Source organism: Cyprinodon variegatus, unplaced genomic scaffold (assembly GCF_000732505.1).
Source record: "Cyprinodon variegatus isolate N-32 unplaced genomic scaffold, C_variegatus-1.0 Scaffold505, whole genome shotgun sequence".
NCBI classification, from domain to species: domain Eukaryota; kingdom Metazoa; phylum Chordata; class Actinopteri; order Cyprinodontiformes; family Cyprinodontidae; genus Cyprinodon; species Cyprinodon variegatus.
Window position 1 is genome coordinate 555,012 of NW_015150958.1, and position 18,577 is coordinate 573,588.

At 37.3% G+C, this 18,577-nt stretch overlaps 1 protein-coding gene across 2 annotated transcripts in view; it reads right to left on the bottom strand.

The window, feature by feature from the left end:
• LOC107094762 (protein bassoon-like) overlaps positions 1–18,577 on the bottom strand; it is a 103,028-nt gene that overhangs the window by 75,086 nt on the left and 9,365 nt on the right. For both annotated transcript variants that reach the window (XM_015390584.1, XM_015390583.1), the window contains exon 2: positions 14,756–15,146. In XM_015390584.1, coding sequence (XP_015246070.1) covers positions 14,756–15,146 — 391 coding nt within the window. The remainder of the gene's footprint in view (positions 1–14,755; positions 15,147–18,577) is intronic.

Below are 18,577 nucleotides of genomic sequence, written 5' to 3' on the forward strand. Positions count from 1 at the left end.
ACTATAAAAGCAACAAAAACAGCCTTGGAACATAAACAAAAAAACAACATGATACATTAAAGATATCAGCCATATAGAGGTACAATGATTACAGTTGAAGTGATCTTTTTTGTTAAAATTATTCAATCAAGAAACTTTTCAAGTAAAACTGACCTCATAAGTATGTATCATTTTCTTTTAAGCAAAGAAAAAAACTGCTGCTTCCTGTTGTTCCTTGATGTACAGAGAAGCTTAAGTAATTATAACAAGCTGGGACTTAAAATGCAGCGAGTTATGAAGTAATAATTAAATCAGTGTCCCAGATTTAGTTTCTGGCAGCTTATTGCAAAATATTTTGGTGTATGCAAATTTCAGCCCATGTGTGCCTCGGCTGGATTCCTGACCCAGTTCCCACCATTTGTCAATTTAAAGTTCCAGTTAATAATTGTGCCCAAAAGCATGTTGATGGAAATAACTGTACAAGTATTAGATAGAAAATAAAAAAAACAACCTGACAGTATTGTGTACTCCTGTACCATCTATCCCTCTTCTCCTGCTTAGTCCTTGTCAGGGTCGAGGTGGGGCCAGTGCCTATCTCCAGCATTCTATAGGTGAGAGGCTGGGTACACTTTGGAGAGGTCGCCAGTCTATTGCAGGGCAACACAGCCACACACACCCACACACTCACACCTAAGGAGAATTTAGAGAAGCCAATTAACCTACCAGTCATGTTTTTGGACTGTGGCAGGAAGCCGGAGTACCCAGAAAGAACCCACGCATGCATAGAGAGAACATGTAAACTCCATGCAGAAAGATCCCAGGCCGGGAATTGAACCCGGAAACTTTTTGCTGCAAGGCAGCATTGCTACGCACTGCAACACAGTGCAGCCCTATATATACTTCTATACTTGCCAAACTAAAAGCTCCCATCCATCAATCCATCCATTTTCTGTCACGCTTATCCCTGCTGGGGTTATAAGGGGTGTGATGGTGCCTATCTCCAGCTGTCAATGGGGAGGAGGCAGGGTACACCCTGGACAGGGTCCATCGCAGGGCAACACAGAAACAAACAGTAAAAAACAACCATTTATGCACACGCTCACACCTAAGGAGAATTTAGAGAAGCCAGTTAGCCTAACAGTCCTGTTTTTGGACTGTGGGAGGAAGCCGGAGTACCCGAAGACAGTCAGGGAGAACATGCCAACTCCATGCAGAAAGACAGGGTTCCAACCTGGAAAATGCAGCGCCACTGTACAGCCCTACAAAAAAGCTCCCATTAACACAATAATTGTTCAAATTATTTTGTTATTGTCTTCATTTATCTCTGCCCTTTTATGCTGAGCTTTTTTTTAAACAACTTATAATTAGTCATCAATGAAAAAATACAGCAATTCTTGAATATTAGTTTGAATATTACCTTTGTTTATCTATGAAAAGCAAATTTCTGTTTTATTTTTCCTAATGCTTTAATTTTTTTCTTATTTATAACTAAAATATATTTGAAACCTTTGATTTCAAATATACTTTGATTTCAAATGATAATTTTCTATCTATTTTATCATATAACACAAAGTAGGCATGTTTTAAAACTTCTACCCTGTTTTTCTCTGTGTGGATCATACAGTGACTCTCATGAGGAGTAGGAGTCTATCAACGTGTCACATCTTGACTTGTCAATATGTTTCTATTCTATCATGCAAAAGCTTCCAAATCTCTGTCCATTATGAGGACATCTCTTGTTCACAGCCATCTTTAAGCAAACCCCACAGATTTTCTATCTGATTTAGTTCTGAAACCTGACTCTAACATTCCAAATCTTTTAGTTCTATCTTTCAAGAAGTTTCTCTTTTGTTGATTAGAAGTTTATTCTTGAGCTCACTGTCATGCAAAATTAATAAGATTCCTGTTCAGCTTTTTGACAGAGACCTGGAGACTATTGATAAGAACTGACTGCCATTCGGAGTAGTTAATTTTCATTTTCATTCATGTTTTTAAAAAATGAAATTGTCCAGACAGCTGTTCTAAACGAAATTTATTTTTGTTTTACACTTGTGTAAACAAAATAACAAATAAATCTGTCTAAGTTCATAATTCCATCCACCTCTAAAAGAAAGAATCCTAGTTCCACCACTATAAGAAATGTTACCTCATAGCATTGTTGAAAAATCCCCATTAGGTCTCCCCATCAGTTCAGTTTTGTTTTTTGCTATGTTTGTTGTTGTTTTTTATTTGTTTTTGTTGTTTTTTTTGCCTTTGTATATTTTTGTTTTCATATGAAACATATGAAACATATATTTCAAGAATTTTGACCCAATAGTTTGTTTTTATCATGCCATAGAAAATAATAAGGATCATCTGTTGTTTGTGTATAGTTTGAAGCAAGGGTTGAAATTGCTTGCTTTATTTTTCTTAATGCAGACATACAGAGAACAAATCCTTTGGTGTTGCAATCTGCCTCCATGCAGCCTCTCTGACTGCTTCCTTCTTGTCTTTTCATTAATTTTGGCAAAGCCTCCTGTGCTGTCATTTGTTTTTGTAAATGTTCAATGATTGTCTATAACAGGCCATGGCTATTATTATGTTCTGGAATCATTTTAACTTTCTCATGAATTATAGCTTTATTAAACCTATGATTTTAACTATATGCAAGAAGACACTGCTAAAAAAAATTCAATTTAGAATGCCTTACCTTATTACATGCTCCTCATGTTCATTGTAGTCAAAGGTGTTACACCATAAAATTTAAATGCTAAAATCTAATCAAAAAGTTTTTTAATAAAGTATTTCTATCAGTAGTATGCATGCTTACATTATGAGATTATTGCATCTTTTTTATTTCTTGTTAGCACTGGGTATCCCTCTTGACTAAATCCTCCTTGCTGGGACTGTAAAGCAAATGCATCAGCATAAAAAATGTGTCTATTTGCCCTTAATGTAGAAACTGTTGCAACCTGATATCTAATGCTTTTTATAAATTGATTTTGACCCGTCAGATTTTCTGCTAAATTGTCTAAAAAAAATAGACTATATTTATCCAAAAAAAAAAAATCTGCAGCCAAAGGTAATCATTCAATGAGCAAAAACTAGAAACAGATTACTGTTTTTTGTTTTTTAATAGAGATCCAGTAATAACTCAGGTTAGTATCAGGTTCAGAGAACAATTGTCTAACTAATTTAGAAATGAATGTCAATCAAGTTCACGTTTCCATAATGAGAAGTTACAGGCGCTTAAAAATGGTAAATGGCATGTACTTATATAGCGCCTTTTTTCAAGTTAGGAGACTTGACCAAAGCGCTTTACACTACATTCATTCACCCATTCACACACACACTCACACACTGATGGTGGCAAGCTACATTGTAGCCACAGCTGCCCTGGGGCTCACTGACAGAAGCGAGGCTGCCGTACACTGGCGCCACCGGGCCCTCTGACCACCATCAGTAGACAATGCAGGTGAAGTGTCTTGCCCAAGGACACAACGACAATGAAAGTCAGAGTCGGGGCTTGCACCGTCAACCCTTCAATTTCAGGGCAAACTCCTACATCCAACGCCACTGTCGATGGATACTAAGTACATGAATATATCTAAGAACATTAGAGAGCATGTAGGAGAAAATAAATCTGAATAGTTTTAATTAATGCTTTCATCAAGCTGTTATTTGTTCCCATATGCATGGAGAAAATACATTAAAAGACCTGAAACAGGATCCGATTGGTAATGGGTTCACTAACAAAAACCTAAAACCAGAAAAACCAAAGGGCCTTTGTGTTTAAATCACAAGGCATTCTTGAAAAGTTTATAAGTAATCACTAATTGAAGATGGAAAAGAGACAACTCATCCCAAGCATTTTGGGCCTGAGGACTAAAACCTGAGTCGGATTAAAATCTGTTAAATGGCCGCTTTCAGTTATTGAGAGACAAAATTTCACTACTTAATTTCCTTTTTTTTTTTTTTTTTTGATTTTCAATAATAATTTTTATGGGTCGCAACAAGAATTGGAAATTGATTGAAAAATAAACCACTGGAGATGTTAACACCCACAACTTTAAAGCTATGGTTCTGTCATCTACCTAGGATGTGTCCAAAAGAAGGGCTGCAACTAACGATCATTTTGCTAATTGATTAATCTGTTGATTCATCTTTTTTAGATTTATCAATTAATAATTGGATAACAAAATGTCCATGATTTCATGAGTTTGTGCCCATTAATCTGCTGTTTACTCCCCTCTCGGACGCAATCTCCCCTCCCCTCTGGAGCAGCTGCACAGACTATTAGAAATGCTAACTGACAAAACGTATTTAAGGATTTTTGAATGACAGTGGCCAGTGAGCAAGGTGATTTTCCTCATGAGTCCAGAGGGAAAAGTGATCAAAAACCTAAGGTTCAAATGTTTAATAAGCCTCATAAGAAATAATTCCTTTAATGCAGTGTTCAATGTAATTCAATTCAGTTTATTTAAATAGCACAAATTCACAACAAAAGTAATCTCAAGGCACTTTACAGAGACAATTAGTTTTAGAATATCACAGTAAAAGACTGGCTACAGTTTTTAACAGTTTTTAACATGTTCTGGCAATAAAAGAACAACGCCCGCCCCTTCACCACCTTGTTATACACTGTGGAGCAATGGATGTTATGGGATAATTCCTATTTTGTTGTATTTTCTGGATATATTTGAGTTCTAAGGTTTTATTTGAAGCCCTCTGTTGTCCTCTTGTTTTGGTCTTCTTTTCTCTAGCTTCTTCCTTGACTGCTCTCTTCACACCTGCTCCCAATCAGCTCGTTAGTGCTGGTTCCTCGTCTAACATCGTCTTACTCTGGCTCCTTGTGATTGTTTTCCCCTGGTGTCTCCATGAATTCCTGCCTCTGCATTTGGGTCCAAAACCACAACTAAACCCTGATATTATCAATCATTTTAATATTTGTTGGCATAAAATACGTCTTTCCGGAAAGATACTTTATGTTTCATTTGATCTGGGGCTAAACATCCCATATTTAATGTGTTTTTTTATGTGAACCATTCACCAGCAGTCATGACCCCAAAGAAAAAACTTTGAGGAACAACAATAAGCTGAAGCAGGTATAACCTAGTAGTTGGCTTAGAGAAGATCATCATCTATTGGTCTCCCCATGGACTTCTCTAGGAATAGTGGATCCCCACATTAACCACTCCCAACCCAGATCGACCCCCCCATGTTGTTGGAATTATTTCATCGGGAACTACTTAAAAATATGCTTTAAACTACAAATGCTTGTTTGAATATAAAGGTTTTGGTTAATGGAAGGATCAATTAAAAAAAAATATGGATGACCTTAACATATATTTTGTGTCATAAGTTGTAGTTTGAGGTGGCCCTACGTACCAAGACATCAAAAAATAAGTTATTTTGTTTGCTGTTTGCTGAATGAAGTATGTTTAAATACTCCTGATACCTACATGGATTATTTTGTGGTGTAACCATGTGTTGTAGTATTTGCTAAAAATAAATCTCAGCTTGTTGGATTGTTGGGTCAAAAGGGAATAAAAACACCAAACTGAATCATGATTTCCTCAGTTAATTTCTTTGAATTCATGTGTTTTGGGATTGTAATCATCTTCATTGTGGAGGAACACCGAGCCCTGCGTAAAAGTTGTTTGTTTTATTTGTTAGCACATTTTCTGTTTTCTATTTCTCCCAGGTGCTGAATTGTTGAAGATTTGCTCTGCCGTGTTATAAACACTGCAGCTATTATGGTTAATTTATGATGATGGTTTTCTCTCCTTCTCTGTCTCCTCCTGCTGCCACATAGCTTTTTCACACTGCTCTCCTTTCAGCTGTAGCTTCTCAGGACCGGGCAAATGGTGCAGACAGAAGGAGGGTAGGCTCTATAAATAGAAATTGGACCAATTATAAAGCAGATGTTCTCCTGTATGATGGTGGGGGAATGGCGTCTGGGGAGTGTCTGTGGTATTTTCGCTATTTCTCCCTCTGTGCTCGTGTTCTCTGTTGTTTGAAGCCTGTCTTCAGACTGCCTCGCCTCTCTGAATCTCTAGCTTGCTCATACACAACAATATCTTAGACTTCATTTAAACTACATTTGTCTACAGACTGAGCACATTCATTTAATTCTCAAGTTATCTCCAGGAGAATATTATCACATGTGAACAGAAGTCAACTGCAAGATTGCTTGCAGGTCTCAATTGTCAGACTAAATCTGTAAATAAAACAGTTCCTTTCAGCCTGACTGACAACCCTGTAACACACTGTGGCATATGACATCCATTTGTTACTTGTTGTTTACATCTGAGCTACATTCCTGTCTTAAAGTTGCTTGACATAATTCAGGAATAATCATCTCATTGCTACTCTCTAAATGCAAGGCTAGTTTAATTGTGGTAATTAGGGAGATATTGTACAATTTTCTTAAAGAAACCATTAAAAACATGGGTTGGAGAAAAATGTGCATTTGTTGAAAGGAAAGATTTAAAAAAATAATAATAATAATGTACAATTTACCAGCGCAGCTTTTGAAAGAGTGTGCATGGGAAGAAGTGAAACAGGAAAGCGTTCATAGAAAAGACTCAACCAAAGAAATATCTTTCCTGCAAGGCTGCAACGCTATCATCACATCAACATATTACCCCTGTTTGTTATATCAGTTATTATTTAGGCTAGCCTTAAAACATTCATTTTTGATAAATCTTATAGTTAAAAACAGAGAGATGTTTGCTCAGTTTAGTCCTGTTTCTCTCCTAAACATTGGTTTGGGACCCGCGTTTAATCTAACTGATTGAATGTGCTCTCTTTCTTCTTTTGACATGAAAACAAAATCCTTAACTGTTTCTTTCCTGGACAAAGCCATCCATAGAACGAGTTAACTGTCATCTTTCATATAACTGCTTTGTCTTTTATGTCTGCTCCTGTGCCCTTGAACCCCAGTTGCCCTCTACAGATGGCCGCTCACCCTGAGCCTGGTTGTTGATGTTAAATGGGACTTTTCCTCTCCGCTGTCGCTACATGCATGCTTGGTGTGACGGATTGCAGTAGAGTCTACGACACAATGCAAGCATGTCTACTGTTGCCACCTGTTCATCCAGCAGGAGCATGTCCTGCAAATCAATGACTTCAGACTGATCAGCTGGTTTTTCTTGATAGAAATTTTTATACCTATCCAATTACATTATATGATTAAAATGTCCCTGAAAAGTGCCTTGAGAAGACATATGTTGTGATTTGGCAAAATAAAAAGAAACTGAATTTATGTTAGCTTCTCTGGAGGTTTGCTGTTTTTCTGGTGTGAGTGAGCTTCCCAGAGAGAATCTTTGCTGGTGGCTGGGCCGACCTGTTTTCTTGCACAACTGAGAACATTTATCAAAAGAGATGACTAGCATGTACACTCACCGGCCACTTTATTAGGTACACCTGTCCAACTGCTCGTTAACACTTAATTTCTAAGCAGCCAACCACATGGCGGCAACTCAGTGCATTTAGGCATGTAGACATGGTCAAGACAATCTCCTGCAGTTCAAACCGAGCATCAGTATGGGGAAGAAAGGTGATTTGAGTGACTTTGAACGTGGCATGATTGTTGGTGCCAGAAGGGCTGGTCTGAGTATTTCAGGAACTGCTGATCTACTGGGATTTTCACACACAACCATCTCTAGGGTTTACAGAGAATGGTCTGAAAAAGAAAAAACATCCAGTGAGCGGCAGTTCTGTGGGCGGAAATGCCTTGTTGATGCCAGAGGTCAGAGGAGAATGGCCAGACTGGTTCGAGCTGATAGAAGGGCAACAGTGACTCAAATAACCACCCGTTACAACCAAGGTGGGCAGAAGAGCATCTCTGAACACACAGTACGTCAAACTTTGAGGCAGATGGGCTACAGCAGCAGAAGACCACACCGGGTGCCACTCCTTTCAGCTAAGAACAGGAAACTGAGGCTACAATTTGCACAAGCTCATCGAAATTGGACAATAGAAGATTGGAAAAACGTTGCCTGGTCTGATGAGTCTCGATTTCTGCTGCGACATTCGGATGGTAGGGTCAGAATTTGGCATCTACAACATGAAAGCATGAATCCATCCTGCCTGGTATCAACGGTTCAGGCTGGTGGTGGTGGTGTCATGGTGTGGGGAATATTTTCTTGGCACTCTTTGGGCCCTTTGGTACCAATTGAGCATCGTTGCAACGCCACAGCCTACCTGAGTATTGTTGCTGACCATGTCCATCCCTTTAAGACCACAATGTACCCAACTTCTGATGGCTACTTTCAGCAGGATAATGCGCCATGTCATAAAGCTGGAATCATCTCAGACTGGTTTCTTGAACATGACAATGAGTTCACTGTACTCAAATGGCCTCCACAGTCACCAGATCTCAATCCAATAGACCATCTTTGGGATGTGGTGGAACGGGAGATTCGCATCATGGATGTGCAGCCGACAAATCTGCGGCAACTGTGTGATGCTATCATGTCAATATGGACCCTGAGGAACGCTTCCAGCACCTTGTTGAATCTATGCCACGAAGAATTGAGGCAGTTCTGAAGGCAAAAGGGGGTCCAACCTGTTACTAGCATGGGGTACCTAATAAAGTGGCCGGTGAGTGTATATAAGGAGGCAAAGGATCATCTCTCTTCACCAGAGGATTACCCTGATGGCATTCCAGCCAAATAACTAAACCAGGAATATCCTTCTTGTTGAAAGTTGTCGTCTTGTGAATCTCTTTTAATGTGGGCTCTGTTATTGTTCCAGACAACCAGTGAACCTCAGTTCATCTCCGATCTTCATGGAAAAAGCTTTATCTGTGTTGAGCAGTTCTCAGTCTCAATCACCTGCTTGTCGCTCTCCAGCATAACGTCTCTTGCGATAACCAATGCTCTTGGGTCTCACTCATATTCCCCTCAACCTGTGTGGTACAGTCTGCAAAGCCCGCTGAATCAAACCCCATACAGATCCATGCAACCTCCCCTTCATCTCTAAGCAAATCAATCAGTCATTAATTGTCCTCAACCAACTCCTTCCTGATCAGTCTTCTTTCTCCCCTCGGGCCAACCAGAAAGTTCAACTGACTTCCTGTGGTTCTCCACTTCTAGATTATTGTTGCTTTTGTTAATAAAATTTTAGAATTCACTGGTGTTATTCTTCATGTGGATCAAAAAACAACAAACCAACACAATTTAAAATTGAATTGAGTTGTGATCTACAATCAATCAAAAATTTTATTTTTTTAATTTTTGGGAGTTCATTTGGCTTGCAAAAAGTAATTGCAAACAGACAGACCTCTTACAAAGAACGTTATGATCTCTGACTAAACATGTCAGCAAGTGAATAATCCTGCCATAACTAGATTTCCTTGAAAGTCCAGAGATAATATTATGATCTGGGAAAGATTACAAAGATCTTTATGACCTTGAAAAAGTAATTCTTAAATATTTTGAATCAAGAGGACTTGTCTGTCTTCTCCAGCTGACCTTTTCCGCATGACTATCCAGAGCAGCGACTATCACAATAATCACAGTTCCAACCATCATTATCCTTGATATCATCACCTTGATCAGCCAATAATCAATTTAACTTCCAAGTGATGAGATACAGTAAAGCTGAGGTTCAGTCCATGTTAACAAGGTTATGGGGGTAAATCTTCAGGTCTCCAGAGGCTGAGCGCTTTCCCTCAATGTCTCTCTTCCTTTCAGCATCTGTCCTGCTCACTGATGCTAAGCTGAAAAGTACCCACCTCCGCTGTTTTCTTTACTCCCTCGCTCTCCTTCAATCCCTGCCACGATCTATTCTCCGCTTTCTGTCTCTTGCTTTATTGTTGGGTTTTTTCCCATGTCCTTTTTATGCCTTTCTCGCCTGCTTTCCTTCCCTCTAACAATGGCAGCCTCCTGAGTTATACTACAGTCATGCGTAAGGGCACTCAAGCCTAAACACAGCCATTACCCCATATATTTACATAAACACTGCATTTGTTCAAAAAATATTAATATATTTTCGATAACTTGGTTTGTAAAGAGCCTCTGGCTGCTCCCAGAGCCTATAGGCCAGCTATACTAATGTTGCATTGTTGCAAATTTGCCAAATGACTCATTGAAGTTGATGTGAAACTTTGTGACAGATGACACAGCCACACTTGATCCACAGTAACACTGAGGCATGGCCTAATTCATAGGAAAGGGGCTTAATTCGGGATAGAGGCAAAAGGCTTTCTCAACTACCTGTTCATAAAATGGGCCTCAGCTCCCTTTTTTTTAACCAGCAACTGCGTTAAAGATGAATAAGGTCCTAAAACATTTTCAGGCCCAGTATGTAATAATATTGATGCCCTTAGTATACTTCAGTGAGCCTTGGAGTTCTTTAGATTTGGTTTGCAACACTGCAGTCCATCTCTGTGCTAATAGCTAATGAACACTACATTTCCTGACCTGGCTTGGTCGTTTACAGGCATCTTGGTTGTCCTTTTAGGGTATTTACCCACATCTTTTAATACCTTTCTTTCAGTATTTTGAAACCTGTAACTTGGTAAGTCCAGCCTTTAACCCGTGTTGTACACTAAGAAATAATTTTCTCTAACATCTATCTATCTTCTTGCCAAAATTATCCACATTCCTAACAAATAATATGTTGGAAATTATGACTTCTTGCTTTACAGCGTTTCAAATATGTAATACAAGAGGCTGATTTCTTCAGCAAGACTTCATAGATAGACTAGAGAAGATATTACTCAATTTATGAACTTTTTGGTTGATCTTCATAATATATCACCAATGAAATGCAATTCTACTGCACATTCAACGACCCAATGGAATATTCTAAGTTTCCTATTTAAATGATGCTGTAAACTGAATATTCGTGCACTGTATTAAAGATGTATATAACTGAATGTGATTGATATTTATGATTGAAATTTGTTTAATTAATTCCTGCCTTAATAAGATATTTGATAGGAAATAATGATGCAATAACTCAATATGATTGCTTAAAGTAGAAAACTCGATGTAAAAAGAAAATCCCAACCTAAGACCAATTTAGAATAATTTCCCAAAGCAGGCAGTGTGAAGAGACACTGAGAGGGACGGTGAGAGGTAAGACTGTGAATAAGTGGAAGGGTATAGGCCTGGTTTAGTATTAATTAAGAGATATTATGTATAGTATTTTACTAAGAGATAGATCTTTAAAATGCCCTTTTTATTTAACCCTTTATTACTAAAACAGTTTGATGAGCAGACTGACACCTCAGTAGTTCAGGGACAATACATTTACTGTATAAGCCTGTAGCCTGTTTTCCTGAATTTACTTTGGGTTAGAAGTTTTTGTGCTGTTCAGCAAATGTGGAGTCAAGCGCGTCCATGTTGGATGGGTCCAACCTAGCAAACAATCAAAGCATTATATTCAAGATGGATTTTTTGGATACTCCAAACTGGCCAGCCTCCAGCTCAACTCAGACACCAATAGCAACTCCAGGTCAAGTGAACAAAAAAGAAATCTTTTGTGGTGAGAAAAAACAATATTTTATTAATTCCCTTTTACATATATGGATTTATGAGAGCTGATTTTACATTTACTAACTTATAAAAACATTCATTCAGGCCTCAGAGCTGCAAGGCTACAAGGTGACTAAGGAAGAGAAGTTGTTTATCCTATAAGGGAATGTTTAGGATAGAAAAAAGACTGTTCTCACGGTTTTAACTGTCAGTAATTATCTTGATTAAACATGCAGACAACATTCACAGCTTTTCTGTAGGGTTTAAGTTAGTGAGAGGGATTTCTTTCTAAACAGAACAGGGTAGAACATTGAGCTATTAGGGCTGCTAGGATTGTTTTGTTCTCTCTTTGTAAAGAAGGTTAGTAAAATGTCGACTGATTCAATTACCATCTATTTTCTTTATTTAACTGAATTGCATATTTGAATACCTTTTTTCCTGGTACAAGTTATGAGAAGGCACAGAAGAGTGCTGCAGTTCTGTGTTTTGCCACAGGAGGCACCATCATTAGAAAATAATGCTTCTTTTAAACACTATGCTAATTAATTGGTAAAATCCTTACCCGAAAAAAAAGTTTGGATGGATGGGTTTGGATGGAACCTCAAAGTTCTGATGCAGATATCAACCAAACCCCTTCCAAACAATATGGAAATTCTACTGCAGCAGCCCAAAAGGGCAGAACCAGGATGGTTTTAGGTCAAATACTGCAGAAATTACACAAACAAATTAACATTTACACTGAGACATATAGACAGAACCCTTAAGACCCCATTTATAAAGTTCACTATAAAAAAAATCAAAGTTAATTTGGGGCATACCTACTCTTTGGTCCCATTCTACATGATACAGATGCTCTGTCTGCATTGATGATCAATCACTTATCTCTGCATGCCAAATCCTAGTAGATGATGAGAAGAAGGGGGACTTTTTTCCTTGGTTAGGGGATGTNGGGTCAGCTACTTATATGATCACTTGGAGCCTCTTTGTATAGAGAGCCAAACTGTTAGCATAAGATCATAAGGTAATCTTTAAGCATGGAGAAGAAAAAGAAAAGAATCAAGCAATAAGTGTTGCACTGACCTGCAAATTATTAGCAGCACAGGGCGTGGCCACTGGTGTGAGCACACCTGAATTTCTTTGCCTGACAGACATTGTTGAGGGCATAAATGATTCGTAGGAAGGCAGCTGCATAATCTTGCAAGTTGTGTGAGAGACTCATGCATCAAACTAACTGCAGAGAATTGAAGACTCATTGATGAAAAACTGAAGAGGCAGCTAGTAAGAAATTTGACTGTTATGTAGGATCCTACTGCTGCTGCTGTGTTTAATTTAGTGTGTGTATTGTGAGTGGAGTCCTCCTCGTTTGGTTTTTACAACTGGATTTGGAAATGGCTGCAGTAATGTTAATAGTTTTTAGGATATGTGCATCAATGTTGTGCGTTATGGGGTTATATCGGATGATATTTATGCTTTTATATTTAGGCAAGGTGCAATATTGTAGTACATTTTGGTAATAGTGATACTTTTGATTAACTTATGCTTAAGACTCCTAGTACATTTCATAAGACTCTGTTATGGATATATGGGAATTAGATTTGTTCAATTATTCTCATTCCATTTATAATTTGTGTGTGTTCTGAATATTATGTGTTCACTAACTGTCAGGTCCTTCTGTCCTAAGGTTTTTACCTACCTGTTGTCTAAATGATTAATCACAAAGTGGGAAATAAAAACAAATAAAAATAGAAAAAGACTTAACTGCTCTCTCTGAGTAAATCCAGCTAGACTCTTAATATCATGGGTCAATCCCTTTCGAAAATGAAGGGTGCAGTTATTGAAACACTAGACAATAATAATTGTTGAAAATATTTACGTAGCAAATGTTACGTTCCTCATCCTAGTACACATTAAATATATCAAATGCAAGGGTAAATGATACAGTATTCAAAGTATTCATCTTCAAGGAGGAATTATTTTTCTCTATCAATTTCATTTTTTCACGTTTATCACAGTGATTTTTTTTTTTTTTTTTTTTCAGATACAGCAACATAGATGACAAGATAGGACTTACTGTGACACCTGACCAAAGGTGGATGATCCAAGTCCAGACAGTAAAAGCCCTGTCTAGTTTCCCTTCATCCTGTTTCTTTAAATGGGTGAATACCCTAAAGTCTGTGTTGTTGGGCTGGAAATGTTAATGGTTGGAACTTTTGTCTGGACAGACTTTTTCATTGCTGGACCTGGATTGTCCTCCTCTGCACCTAATTTTTGGAAATAGCTACCAAAATATTTATTTTTCTAAATGTGCAACTACTGCTTTATAAGTAGTAAAATTACCAGAATTGTGGCAAGCACGGATTAGCTAAAGACAAACTTTATCTTGCCAACCCACACAGTGAGAAAGATAATAAGGGGGATTGCAGAAAATGTATATTGTCAGATTCTGTTACCACAACAAAGGATTAGCCCATTTCTAAATGAGAAGAGGAGTATCACTTAACATCATGTAAAGCCAACATTGACTATTTTGTGTTATATAACATGAATTAATCATACAACCAGATTGATGAATTCTTCTCTTTTTAGGACTCAGATTGCACTATTTCTTCTACATTAACACATCTTAAGAGTTGCAAATTATATTCAACAGATTTCAGAAATCAAGGCAAAGTGTTGCTAGAACAAAAGGTTCACAGCTCTCAGCCAGCATGGAACCGATCTCACATGTTCCCTCTTGTTCAGCTGGTGCATTACAGACTGTGAGGCCGTCAGAGCCAACTCAGCAACAATAGTCATCATCAAAACTGCACATCAACACTGATTAGAGCAATCGTTCCACAGAATGATAATTTAACCGCAGTATGCTTTAAAATACCCTTGTGCATGCAATACTACATTGATTTATATTTTATATATTATATAATGAAACTTTTAGAATCAACCATGCAGCAATCGGTATGTTTTTAACGAATAGAAAGCAAGGTAAAATACTGTTATCTGATTGTTCTCTTGTACAACATTTTAAACATATTACCATCCTGGAAAATTACCTTTAACACATTTAATTTAAAACAAGATGATGTTTTTGTCATTTTTGACAAAAAAAATATTTTGGCTATTTTTCTTTAATCATGAATATCCTGTTGTTCCAACCTTAGCACGATGTAACTTCTGTGTTATATCAAGTATTATATCACTAAAGTTTATTAAAAAATTAATAAAAACGAATGATTAAATCAATAAAACAGCAAAAAAAAAAAAAAAACTGCTTAAAAGAGTAAAATATCCCTTAAAAGGCTGCTGCCTACCTCTGTAAGATGAGGGTTGGGGTTGAAGCCACACTGGTTGCACACCATGGAGTGGCACTGTGTGCAGGTGTTGAAGCTGGGTTTGTCGTCCCCATTACCCATCAGGTCGGTGGTTTTGCAGACAGGACAAAGTTTGCTGCTGGGCATCGGAGCAATTTGAGGCACAGAATAAGGGGAAGTAGGGACGCTCCCACGGTCTGGGGATGCAGAAGGGGACCTTCCGGTTCTGCCGCCGCCCAAGTCGACCTGCAGATTCTTCCTGGACACATGACCCTGTCCCTGCTCCCCTTGAGACGCAGCATGTTGACTGGAATCGTGGAAGGCCAACCTGTCGCCCGCTCCGTGGGTGCTTTGCATTCCTGCTTTAGGCCCAGTGTCTGATGGAGGTTGTCTAAAGAAGGGTGGGAAAAAAGAGAAAGTACACATTAAGCGTACTTCTTTAAAGTTGTAAAAATAAGCAATAACTTTTAAGTTCTTTGACACATCTTATTAAGATTTCAGCAAAAGAAAGATCTGTGTGGTTTTTCAGTCTAACAAATTCACATTGACTAAAATTCTCTAGAAGTTATTTCAGAGCAGTTCTGTCAAATGGCTGATAACTAAGCACTGCTAATTTGTCTTCACCTCAGCTAACCAACAGTCAATATTGCAGCAATAGTTTTTATATTTCACTACACGCACTTTCATTTATTATTTAACATCAAATGCATCATAGTCAAAGTGAAACACATTCATTCTCCCTGAGGCATAGAAATAAGACAGTTTGCAGGATCTTTATACACAAAAATAATTCCAACTTTTGAATGAAAAAGGCTCCCCAGACTTAAGGGTTGAATGAATAAAATATCTGCTTTTGATTATAAAAGGCCACACATAGATATTATTCAGATTGCACTCAGTTTTTAAGCACAGCCTTGATTTAGTGAGACCACATTTACATGGAGCAGTTTTATCCTTGTCAGGTAATTAATCTATGTCCCATAAACGGGATAGAAAATAATAAGAATGCAAATAAAGTCTTTAAATGACGCAAGATGCCTGAAGGCCAAAACTGAAGCATAATCTGTTCCATTTGATTCAGTATAAATTGTTTTCCCCTTTTTTCTTGGATTTGCTGCTGATACATCCTAAATTTTTCCACTGTGGAAAAATATTCAATTATTCATTTAAATTATTTCTAATTGCACATTAAAGGTCCTGCTGCAGTGTAACTCATCTGGAAAATATGTTATGCTTGTAAATAGCAGTTTATTTGTTGATTTGTTGCCCATTGCAAAAGGCTTTTGTAAATCTGCCAGTTAGAGCTAAAAAAAAACATGCTCTTTTAAACTAAAAATAAGAACTTACCAGCCCTCATTCCGGCTTGGACATTGTTTGGACGTATTTCTCAACCTAGATGTTTGCCGGGTATTAATCAGGCTTGTGTCAGCATGCAGTGGCAATCATTTTGCATCATAACCATGCAGCTATCTGGGGTGAGTGAGGGAAAGATTGAAGGAGGCTGATAATAGGATGGAGCAATGGTGACAGTTTAGAAATTAGTGATTGAGGGGGATGATGGGCATAATTACATGAGGAGAATTACAAAGAAGAAGAAAAGAAGAGAAAACTATTTTTGTTGATTACTTTTTAGTACAGTACTGTTTTAGATTATTTAATATTAGAAAAAATCTGTGATTATACCTTTGGAAATCATCTTTTGATATTGTGATATCTATCATTGTTCTTATTTGTGTTTTCCATATCAGCTACTTTTTTCATCAGGAAACTGAATTCTTAGGTTTTTGTCAGATAGTTTTCTAAATTACAAGCTGAAATCCTAACTGTTGCTTATATAGTATAAATATTAACCCAAATAAAAACCCTCAGTTTTACTGACCAACAGGGTTCGGACTTCTAACTTAAATCTCAGTTCTTAAAAGGGCTTATAATGTTTTGGATTTTGCAGATTAATGTAATTTTGAAATGCAAAATCTAATAATGTTATTATTCATTATAAATATAGTAAATAAGAAAACAAAATCGACGATAAAAATGCTTCTAAGCTTACACCGTGTGACAGTGTAACAGTATTTAAAACTAAGAACTCTTGAGGATAGATATCATGCAGTTTGCTTTATCAAGCCTGTCATGTTTAAAGGTCTTAGTTAGGGCTGAAACAATTAATCGGATTAATCATGATTAATCGATTATTGAAATAATCGTCTACTAGTTTAGTAATCAATTAATCATTAACTGGAGTTAAGAGCATTAATTATATCACAATAAAAGAAAAGTGTAAATATTTTGTATTTAAGATACAAATGTTTTTGCCTGTCTATATGTACTATCCAGAACTCCTCAAGAGGAAAAGTTTTAATTCCACTGGTTTAATTTCGCAAAAAGTTTTCTTTAAGGAGCCTTTGTCTATCCGATTATTTATCGATCAATCAAAAAAAAAAAATCGAAAGATTAATTAATTTGCAAACTACTTGTTAGTTGCAGCCCTAATCTTAATAGCAGCTTGGCAGCAATAGTAGAAATATAAGAACTTTTGAGTAAAAAATGTATGTTAGCAATTGTCCTGAGTGATCTCTCTTCAGGGAAAAGAACTGGAGAGATAGAGCATCAGGGTGCTTACACAGAGCCTATCTTTAATAATAAACTGACCTGCTGCATGACTCTAACCTTAGTCCAACTCTCCTCAGCAGTGTCGCCGCAGTCAGCTCATCAACACAACTATTGAGTGTACAGAACCAATCTCTCTCTTCAGTCTCATTAGTTATGCACTCTGTACTTAAAGAGAAAGCATAAATATTATGTGGTTGCTGTTCTAGCAAAACATGGTGAAGTTTCACTTCATAACCTTCACTTCTATAGCTCAGACATCGAGTCTCAAGTGATTTATGCAAAGCCTCAGGCTTAGCTTAATGAGAACAACAAAGAAAAAGTTGAAAGTGGCAGACACCTTTTCATAAGATCCCTTTAGATACGGGCAAAATCAAGTCCACTGAGAACAACTTGTGGCCACTTGTCTAATGCATAACAAATTGCCTGCATTATCACAAAACATGTAGAGAGGCGTTTATAAAGACAGCTCATTGTAACGGGAACACCGAGTAAAACCTCTCATTGTAAAGCAGCAGAGAGATGCCTCCACCCTTCGCTCTGGCAGCAGTACATTTAACAGGATCATGCTGTCATCTAAATTAAACTCATTAGCATCACACCTGCAGGGCAACATGAATCTTTAAAAGGAGTTCAACATTTTGGGGGAATACATTCCAACAGTCAAATGAGAGCATTTACAACGCTCTTCTATTTGAACAGCAATAGGGCAACTAGTCATGCATAGCCGAATGTGTCAGCTGTAGAGAATGGCCTCACTGCACCGCTCCAGTATTGTGTTATAGAGTGCTGTGCAAAAGTAATTTAACAGGTCTGGCATGCTCACATTACTCTGATACCTCTGAATAAAATATGAAACAATTTGTTTAAAGATTTGATCATTTGATCAAAGTATACATACACCTATTTTACTATTGCCTTGGGGAGATTTCTTAGAGACTTTTAGATTTTGCACTAAATCAATTCAATTCAATATATACAAAAACGTGCAGACAACAATTCTTATAATAAAAAAATACTGTTCAAAGACAACCATAACAATTCTATTTAATATTTATCACAGTGCAACTAATAGTCTTTCAAAGTGGATACTTTCATTCTATGCAATTTTTATTTTTTCCTTTACGAAATTTAGGCATAATTTCATAAGTCAAAGGTGAAACTACAGTTAGTGTATCTGGAAATAATCTCTTAATAATCACCTTAACCAAAGTG